General features: G+C 49.1%; 1 protein-coding gene across 3 annotated transcripts; it reads left to right on the top strand.

The window, feature by feature from the left end:
• Positions 1 to 657: 657 nt before the first annotated feature.
• Positions 658 to 7098, top strand: PPP1R3B (protein phosphatase 1 regulatory subunit 3B). Of its 3 annotated transcripts, none has more exons than XM_027676945.1 (2): positions 658 to 726; positions 3657 to 7098. In XM_027676945.1, the coding sequence occupies exons 1-2, from the start codon at positions 713 to 715 to the stop codon at positions 4546 to 4548; spliced, it is 906 nt and encodes a 301-aa protein (XP_027532746.1). In that variant the 5' UTR covers positions 658 to 712; the 3' UTR covers positions 4549 to 7098. The 3 variants fall into 3 exon arrangements, with proteins under 3 accessions (XP_027532746.1, XP_027532747.1, XP_027532748.1); XM_027676946.1 differs by having other exon boundaries at positions 686 to 768; XM_027676947.1 differs by having other exon boundaries at positions 696 to 762.
• Positions 7099 to 10282: the final 3184 nt, after the last annotated feature.

Genomic DNA, 10282 nt, shown 5'->3' on the forward strand with positions numbered 1-10282 from the left:
GGGATTGTTTAGCCTAGAGAGGAGGAGGCTCAGGGAGGACCTTATCGCTCTCTACAACTGCCTAAAAGGAGGTTGTAGCCAGGTGGGGGTTGGCCTCTTCTCCCAAGGAACTAGCTATAGTACAAGAGGACATAGTCTTAAGCTGTCGCAGGGGAGGTTTGGGATGGACATCAAGAGGAATTACTTCACAGAAAGGGTGATATTGGAATGGACTGAGTGGGGAGGTGGTGGAGTCACCGTCCCTGGAAATGTTTAAGGAAAGACTGGACGTGGCACTTAGTGCCACAGTCTACTCTACACGGTGGTGTTCGGTCGTAGGTTGGACTCGATTACCTCAGAAGTCTTTTCCAACCTGGTTGATTCTGTGAATCTGGACAAACAGGGACGGCACCCTGGCACAGGAGCAGCGGGACAGTGAGGGACCGGAGGCAGAGCTTGTCCCTTCTGCCAGAACAAGCTCGCCCTGCTGCAGGGGAGGCGGGTCTGCTGGCGCGGTGTCCCCGCAGGGCACCGCCGTGTCCCGTGTCCCGTGTCCCTGCGCTGCTCCCGGGACCCGCCGGCTCCCCGGCCCCGCCCCCTCGGGTGCCGGGCTCCCGCTCGGGGCACGCTCATTGGCTGCCGCTCGTTGGGGGCGGGGCCGGGCGCCCTTAAGAAGCCGGGCCCGGCCGCCCCCCCCCGCGCGGCGGCGGGTTGTGGCTGCTGGACCGGCCCAATGCACTGCACCAGGTACGGGCGCGCCGCGCTGCCAGCCCGGGCACGGTGGTGATGGTGATGGTAATACTTTTTGTCTTCCGCGCGGGGTCGCAGCCCCTTCGGGTGTTCGGGAGCGGTGCCGGCGCTCCCCGCCGCGGTGCCGCTCCTGGGCGGGGACGGGGACGGGATCCTCCGGGCTTGGCTCCTGCAGCTCCCCGGGTGAGCCGGGAGCGGTAGCCCCGGGGCGGCAGGGCTCCCCCTCCGTCGGGCTGTGCTGTGCTGCCTCTCCCGGGCTCTGCCTGTCCTGGGTCCGGGCGCCTTGGCTTGGCTGTGGATTGCAGAAGAACCGGGCTGAAGCGAGTTAACACACCGTCCGGGCAAATGCCCGCGGGAACTGAGCTGTGCCCTCGGGACGGCTCGGCCTTTCCTGAGCCGATGAGGAGGAGGGGGTACAGAACGCCCGAGCGCTGCTTCATCCGGCAGCGTGTCACGGCTGCAAGCTTTTGGCTCGGCCGCTGCTGCACGCCCAGCCCTCGGCAGGGCGTTACCTGGCCCCAGGTAGCGTGGGGAGCAGCGCGGAGGCAACCAAAGGGGTTCAATAAATACAGGTGTAAGTAATGCCTGTGCTCTGACTTGCTTGTCCTTCCTAGAAATAGAGGGGGGAGTAGCGAGTGGCGACATCCTCCTCTGGAGAGAGTGAAGCTGCAGGAAGAAGTCCAGAGTCGAGTTTGTTCCCCTTTTGAGAGGAGGGGTAAAGGAATCTGCCCCTGTACCTGCCTAGGGCTGCCTGCCTTGCACTGCTTGCTTCCTAGAGCTTTCTTACCTGTGTGAGCTCCCGAAACTATATCTCTGCTCCCACCTTCAAAGCATCTGAAGTTCAAGACAGCTATCACCAGCCTCAAAAGGGAACTTTCCTCCGTTGGCTGTGAGTTGGGCATCAGCAGGCTCTCAAGTGCAGAAAGGGTTGTCTGAGATATCAAATGAGCTTTAAAAGCACAAAGCTTATTTTCATAGTCAGTATAAAAAGCTCTTACTATAGTTCTTAGCTTGGAAAAAAGCTCCAAGTAGTGCAATTGGGCTGGATATTTCATGCCTCTTCTTTCTAAAGCTGTCAATAACCAAGGCTTACTATGAAACCTGACTTCTCAGAGTTACAGGAATTCAGCTGAATAAATTTCCCTGGGAAAAGATGCAATGCAGATGAAACTGACCCAAGTAAGAGAAGCATTGGAAGCTGCATTAATTTAAAGGAGGAAATGACCTATATAAAGCGTGTATGAATAAAAACTTGGCAAAACCAGGTAGAGTTGAGCAGAGCAGTGTTAGCAGACAGGTGGATCTGCTGTCTGTCCTGTACAGCCGCCCTTGGGCTGAAAGGAGGAAATGCAGAAGGAGTTAGCTGGTGGGTGTGTTGGGCTCTGAATAAACAGATGCCCGTGCTGAATGAATGCTGTGAAAGCCTACTCAGAGCTGCTGTGTTGGTGTTGCAGGGTGGGGGCTTAAAGCACTGAATTGGAGAGTGTTACTCTTGCTTTTTCTTGGCATGGGAGCAGCAATCAAGCACTAGAGCTGGCTGTGCGTGGCTTTGGCAGCCAGAGCTCTGCCGCATCACAAGGCCGGTGGTCACTGCTAACGCTGCCGGCTCATCCTGCTCTGCATGGTGGGAGCAGCTTTAGAGCCTGGCCTGCAGCCAAACAGGATTTTTATTAAGGGAATACTCTGTGTTTAAGGTCAGCTGCAATACAGTTGAGTTAAGGAGGGTGTGCATGATAATTCTGTTCAGTGGCTTATCCAGAGGCAGGCCAAAGAGGGTCTGCCAAAGCATCCATCTGAACTTCAGTGTAAGGGCAGGAACGAGAAGTGCAACTTTCAGTGTTCTGGGAGCTGCCTGGCTGCAGGGGCAACTCCAGGGCTATATCTGGCAAGGTGCCAGGTGGGAGCTGCTCTAGCATGGGTGCACAGAGAGAGATGGTGCTGCACCCCTGGAGGAATGGGCTGGGTGCTGGAGAAGGAAAGGCCATGGTGAAGGGGCACATGGCTTGTGCCTTCTGGGAGAAGGACTTGCTTCCAAAGCCAGGGTCAACCTCAAGTAGATGAGTTGTGTTTAGCAGAGCCTTGTGGCTCTATAGGTGTTTCCCAGGGGATTAGCACAAATGCTGTGGAGGCTTGAGGTGCAAACTCTGTGCTGGAGGTAAAACTGGCTGGTGGGCCTTCTGAGCTGTCATCTGTTTTAAGTGGAGTAGAGGAAAGAAAGGTGCAGAGAAGTGCTGGCCAAGTCTCTACCCTGCTGCTGTATCAGACTGTTGCTGTCCTTACAATGCTACTTGCAGGCACTTTAGACTGAGCTGATCTGGGAGACTGATGAGCAAAGAATGTACTTCAACTGAACGAGTGCTTTTTAGCCTCTAAAAATACCAGCCATATGAGGCTTTATAAAAGGTGAAGTCAGTTGTGTAAAGCAGCTTGTGACAAACTGAATTCCTGTTCCTACAAAAGCTTCTGAAGCCCTGGGGAGGATCTCTCCTGGAGGGAGGAAAGCACAGCAGGAATACTGCTTTATGTAGCATTGAAATTTGATAATCTCTGGGTTTTGTGAACACTGGCAGGACTGAGCCATGGGCTTTGCTTTGGGTTGAAAATTCTCTGGAGCCTGCTATTGCTAGCCTAGTAGGGCAATGCCTGTGTGTGTGTCTTCAAATGGTGACTCTGTTCCTGTAGCAGTTGGAAGAGATCTTGTTCAAGGATACAACAGGCTCTGGTCCTTCTGCTGTAGCATGTTTCTCACTGTGTCTGTAAATCACACCATACAAGTACCTGCTTTTAGTTAAGCCTGAGAGACTTGGGGGGTTGATAGAAGCAAGTTTATTTGGGATGGCTGGGGGAAAGTGATATATCAGTTGTCTGACAAAATTCGTATTAAAATGCTTTTCTAACATCAACTGACCCTTCTTCTCATCTTCCAGAGTATTAGACTATTTTCCTCACAAGCAAGCAATGGCTGTGGATGTAGCAATGCAGCTGTACCTGTGCTCTTCACCCTTGCGAAGAGAGAAGTGTGCCTGCAAAATTGCTCCAAAGCCAAGCAAACCATTGCGGCCCTGCATCCAGCTCAGTAGCAAGGCTCCACTGAATGGACCAGAAGAGGCAACAGGCTCCTTCACACACAACAAAGTGAAGAAGAGGGTGTCATTTGCAGATAGCAGAGGCTTTGCTCTGACGATGGTGAAGGTGTTCTCGGAGTTTGATGATCCACTAGATATTCCTTTCAACATCACAGAGCTGATAGACAACATTGTGGGTCTGACAACAGCGGAGAAGGACAGCTTTGTCCTGGATTTTGTTCAGCCCTCTGTGGACTACCTGGGCTTTAGAAACCGCCTTGAGACAGACTGTGTTTGCCTTGAAAACTGTGTGCTAAAGGAGCGATCTGTTGTGGGAACGGTGAAGGTGAAGAACCTCGCTTTTGAAAAGACTGTGAAGATCCGAATGACGTTTGACACCTGGAAAAGCTTTGTAGATTACCCGTGCCAGTATGTCAAGGATACGTATGGAGGGTCAGATCGGGACACATTTTCCTTTGACATCAACTTGCCTGAGGGAATTCAATCACACGAAAGAGTCGAGTTTGCCATTTCCTTTGAGTGCAATGGGAAGATGTACTGGGACAACAACAGGGGCACAAATTACAGGATCACATGGTCAACACTGAAGTCTGCTCAGGAAGCCGTCCGTCCCCCACAGGGCCCTGACTTTGGCTGTGCATTTGACCGGTTTGGGAGCCCTCAGTGCTCCTATGGCCTCTTTCCTGAGTGGCCCAGTTATTCAGGCTTCGAGAAGCTCGGGCCCTACTATTGACCCAAGGACAAAGTCCAGGTTGACTAACTGTTGCTGGTGTGTCTGCAGGCTTTGGGGCTGGTCTGAACAAGAGGTTTATGAAGAGGTGGAAGAAGGATGGCTCTGTAGCTTGGCATAAGCCTCCCAGCAAAACTAGATGTGCACTGCTCTGCTGGCAGTGGGCTTATAGTCAGGGAAGCAATTCTGGCTTTCCAGATCATCAAAGGACCAGAGACTGTTGCTCATGTCTCTTTAGCACTGCTTCTTCCTCCTCTTCAGTAAAGTTGCCAGTCTCCAGGGAAAACACTATAGTGCTTATATTGTCTATCCAAGCTATGTAGTGGTGGCTGCTTGGTATTGCCTGCCTAGTATTAAAAGAGAGTCTGTCAAAATATGTACTAGTATTATATTTTCAGCAGGCTGTACTATAGCTGCAGGGCTCTCCTTGCAAAGCTGGCCTGTGCCTGTCAGGAAATGGAGTGGTCGGATGGCTGGGAATGGAGTCCTCTCTTTGCACATGTCCTTGTAGTGAGGCCCTTCCTACTGGAGGCAGAAAGGGTGTTTTGGAAATGAAAATGCAATGTGATGACAGGAAATGTGGCCCTACAGCCTGCCGTATTAGGAGACGTGCCTGTGGGAGAGGATCTGATATGCTTAGTCACCAGTTGTTTTATCAGATGATCTTGAAAAACTCTCATACCATTGGTGTTACCAAAAATAGAGATTAGCTGTAGCTGTGTGGTGCTTGTAACACAGCTGTGGGTTGACATCTTTAACTGCCTTCTTCAAAACTTTCCTGTTTCTTTAATTGTAAGTGATCAATGATGCTTTTTCCTCTCGATGGACATCAGAAGTCAGCTGTTGGCTGTGCTGGACGCTGAAAACACAGTTCCTCCTCCTGTGGACTGTAAAATAGAGTTTTGTCCAGCTGGGGCCCAGAGTCCTGTGCAGGAGACTCTGCTCAGGTGTTAAAAGAGCTAAACACAAATGGACAACATGGCTGTTTCATGCTGTGTCCTGTATAGGAAGGTGACTCTTCTGTACCTACTGTGATGGAAGTGCCTTGACTGAGAAAGGGTTGGCAATGCTTTGTGATAAACAGGCTTTGGAACTGACATTGCTTTTAAGATCTCATAATGGTTTGTTACTCTGAGCCATGGACTGCTTGACAGCTAAAAACCTGATACTGCTCACATGTGAGAATGCTGTGGCATCCAGTATAGACTGGATGAACAGCAACATGCTGGGCTTTCTTTGCTGTTGAAGCAGTATGGCATTTCAACCTGTAAATGCCCAGACTTTGCATCAGCCCATAAAAAGTGGCTCACCCCACCTATGCAAAGAATTAGCCATGAGGAGAGTGAGATGTGGGGTTATCCTGGCATCACCTCTGGATATGAAACTAATCACAGATGTAAACCATCCCTATCTTCTGAATGTGTGCTGAGGTGAGGTGGCAAGCTTGTGCAGTGCCCAACAGCCACACAAAGCTTCTTGGGTGCTAACTGAGAAGAATAACTTCATCCCTCAGCTCAAAGGGAGAGTGCTGAATAGTTTGTAGAAAGAGAGGTCAAAGCAATCTTACTTTTTCTAGTGCATAAGCTTTATATAATTTTTGGGTGCCCATAGTAGCCTATGAATGGGCTGGAGAGAAGCAATGGGCTAGACTATTTAATTTTGTTAACATAGCTTTTAATTCTAGAGACTACTGTATAAAATACTTACGAGCTGTTTTACTCTAACCTAGAAGGGATACTGGGATCACTGTTGGATGCTGAAAGGGACAAGAGCTTGCAGGAAGAGTAGCTAGCCTTCAACTGCTGCTTTTTCAAAGTGCAAAATCAATACATGTCTTCACTGTGCTTGATCACTTAGTTGAGGTGGTGAATCTACTTGCCAGCCCAGAGATCATCAGGCTTGGTTCCTCTGTTATAACAGCTTCCCAAGTCAGCCTTTGTAACCTGCATCTGGTCTCTCTGGAAGGGACCGTTGCCTAGGTTGGCTTAGGTTTTAAACTTAAAGGAAGTTTGAGTGACACTGATACTTTTTATTTATTTAGTGTATGATGCTAATGTTGTAAAACACTGACTGTAGAAAAGTCATGTTCTCCTGGCACACTCTCATGCCTATGGAGAGCTGTTTGTGAGCCAAAATAAGGCATGTGGATCTGGGGTGCTGTGGATGGTGGTATCTCCTTATGGGGCCTGCTTGTTTTCAGGCTGTGCATTGGGCGTGCTTAGGGAGGAATGTGGAAGATGAGCTAGAAGAGCATTGCCATAAGTAAAAGCTAGGTTGGGAACTGACTATTTGACCAATAACGGTTTAAAAATACTACTTGTGGCCTTTCCCCTTTTCCCTTTTTCCATTGCCAATGTGAACATAGAAGTAAGGGTTGCTCTCCTTGCTCTATGCCTGGAAGTGCCCTGTAGGGTGTTATGCATGTTGGTTTTTAAAAGATATTTTTGTACACAACATTCAAGTGGAAAATGCACTTTATAATTGCCATGTAATGACTCTTTTAAGAATATGGTTCTGTTTTTATCTGATTGTTAAAATAAAGGTGGAACAAAATGTTGGCTGTGTATCTTGCCATTATCATGTTTAAACACCCATGGGGCTGGGGAGGTGATTTGGACACAGGTCCACCTTCCTGCCAGTGACCATTGACAGGGAGGAGCACATATCCACAGTGAATTCTGCTGCCCAAAACAGGAAAGAGCTGCCTATTCCTGCTGCCTTCCTGCCAACACAAATGCTTCCAGAGCCTCTGCAGCTCTGGGAAGGAAAGACCTCAGGCCCTTGTCTCTGTGCTCTTAAGTTTTCCCACTAATCACCCTGTTCCTGAACTACCCTTCACCCTTCCCCTGCTTGCAGTGCTAGGAATGGCTTTTTTGGTTTTTTTGTTTAGGGTCAGTCACAGTTCTCCCTCTTCTCCCCTTCCTCTGTCTGGCTTGATCTGGGATCACTACTTTCTCTGTGTGCTGGGGTGTGCTGGATGCTGGGAGAGGTGTTGCAGAAGGGGGGTCAGCTCTTTTCTAATACCAGGATCAAATGAAAGTTGGACCCTTCTTCACCTCATGCTAGTTGTCCCTGTTGTCACTACACTAGCAGGAAATATGCCCCTTTGCAGAAAGGGAATAACTGTTGGTAAATGCCAGCCAGGGCTAGTTTCAGTGCTTGATGTGACCTTGACCACAAAGATCGGGCCTTGGTAATGCCTTGAAGGTGATGTATTTCAAACAATCAATCTCTGAGTTGGCTGGGTTTTGCCACTTACAGATAAGATAAGAAGGAAAGCTGTGGGGGAAGGGGGAGGAAAGCAATCTTGGTGTGTGCTGGTTTGAGGAGCTCTGTAGGCAGTGCTTCCAATCTTACTACGAAGCCTTGCAGAAAGTGAGCTTGGCCTTTGCTCTATACAGAGATAAAACTGAGCACCTTCTGACTGCAGGTATTTCCAAGTCTCCTGCTTTCATAAGATGAGCTCTTATTCCAGAGTGTTTTGGTTTCTGTAGCAGCTAGGTAAGGTAAAGCTTCTAGTTTCTTGATGCTTCCCCTAATATTTGCATCACAAAACCAAGCATGCTGACACTGTGGAGTGAAGCTCTACCACCACATTGCAAAGCTGCTCCCCTTGACAGAGAAATATGGGATCTTCATGCAGCTGGGAAAAGGGTATTGCATTGTGTTTCTTGCTGGTCTGTGATCATTTACTCCCCTGGGGTTTAGGGGAGCCTGCCTTGGCTGTCACCACCGTTTGTGCCCACAGGCTCTACTGGTGTTATCTTGGTGGTGGAATTCTTCCAGTGGTGGCAGACGTGTCCAAAGGCAGATAAGAGCTGCTCTGCAGTGTTAGCATTTGGGTCCTGGGAAAGGGAACAGCACAGGCTGAGGGTGTGCTGAGCAGGGGTGAAAGCTGTGTGTGCAATTTTTTGTATGCAGGTGGGTAAGAGAGAAAGCCTGCATGTAATCCCTGCCTCATGGCAGCATGAGGCAAAAGGCTTCACTTTCTTGATACCCATTTTTATTTCCTTTTCTCCACAAATTCTTTGCTACCTCCAGATCTAAGTAACTACTGTTAAGCACCATTAAAAATGCTTTGGATTTTTTTTCACCTCTGTTGTTCTTTTAATCAAACATACTATACTGATCTCTTTTAAAAGGGCATCTTATTGTTTTTCTCATCGCAGGGAAAAAAAATATTTTTAAAAGCTATTTGTGCTTCTGCCTCAGCATATCCAGGTGATTGGGGTGTCTTGGCCAGGACTGTTTTCACATCTGAATGCTGGCCCAAGCTAATGAGTGAGACAACTGCAGTCAGGCATTTCCTGTAATGGTTTTGTGGCTGAAACCCCCATGTAGGACAGTTACTGTATGGGAGGTAAGGGAAGTTCAAGACACCTAGGGCAGCTGAGGAGATGGTGCAAGCATTAGAAGGGCCAAGAGAGCTCAGCTCTGGGATTTCTCTTAATGCTCAGGTGTTGTATGCTAGAGAATATAGACATTGCAATTACTGCATTTGTAAAGGCCTTGGTGGCAGGTGTGACCATGCACTTGCTGGTTAATATACAAGGATCTCTTAGAATGCTCCTTGCATTCCACCCCCTGCCCCCACTTTTCTTTGAAGTTCCCAAGCCTCTGTACCCTGAGGGTTTTCAGTGCCACCTCTTGGCAGCTGTCATGTCATGTTAATCTTGGTTGTGCTTGGGGGTTCAAATTTCCTAATTCTGTATTCCAGAATGTGTTCCATGGACAGTTTGGTAAAGGGGAGGAGGGCAGATGTTCCCCTGCTACTCATCCAACTCCCTCTGGCAAGCGCAATATCCCACTGGCCTGGGTATGCCTGGTCCTACAGGGGAGCAGTTCTGCTGAACCACTGCCTTCACAGCAGCCTCCCCTAGAGCACACTGCAGTGCAAGTCCTGGATTCAGTGACAAAGACAGGACAGAAGCTCTCTGCACCTGCATCCTGGCAGAACAGGTCAAAACTGTTTAAGAAGTTTGTTAAAAGTAACAGGGAGACCACAGGCCAGAATTTGCTCCTCCCTTCCCGTTCTCGGGCTTGCTAAGGGCATCCTTATCAGGGAATATAAACTTGTCCAGCTTCCAGAGCAGGGCTGGTGATGGGCTGAAAAAGTTCACTCTGAGGTTGCTCATGTAGTGAAGAAGGTCCTTGAGTTCAGGTTTTAACACATGCTTAGCTCATGGCCCTGCTTAATCAGAAAGTGAGGCTCTGTTGCTGTGTGAGCATCAGAGAATAGTGGGAGCCATAGCCTGAATGTGGGGAGGTGATGAGCAAAAATGTAGGAAATCCAAGAGAGGCTGACTGCTTTCAAATCCAACAAGGATGGTGCAGCCTGCCATCAGTCTGTGTCTCTGTGCAGATGCTGTGTGGGCATCCCACGTTCTTGCTTTTGATGTTTGCCGGGGGCAGATCGGGGGGGGGATGCTCTTGGGAAAAACTGCCCACAACGGGGTAATATGCAGAGGGTAAGAAACATGTCTCTGCCAAAACATGGGAGTGTAAATGCATTCAGATAAATTTGGTCCAGCAGCAAAGTACTTTCTTCAGTGTTAAATGTAGCTCTTACAGGCACTCGAAGTGGAGAGTGACCCATGGAAGATGTGTTTGCCTTGCTAACAGAGGGCAGCATGAGCATTAAGAGGGCAGGAAAATAAAATGTGTCATTTCCCAACAGCAGTCAGCAGTTCTTCTTCAGTTTCCTCTCCACAAACCATCAGCAAATGAGCCTCTCTAA

The sequence above is a fragment of the Neopelma chrysocephalum genome, unplaced genomic scaffold (genome assembly GCF_003984885.1).
Source record: "Neopelma chrysocephalum unplaced genomic scaffold, ASM398488v2 Primary Assembly neopelma1_42b, whole genome shotgun sequence".
NCBI classification, from domain to species: domain Eukaryota; kingdom Metazoa; phylum Chordata; class Aves; order Passeriformes; family Pipridae; genus Neopelma; species Neopelma chrysocephalum.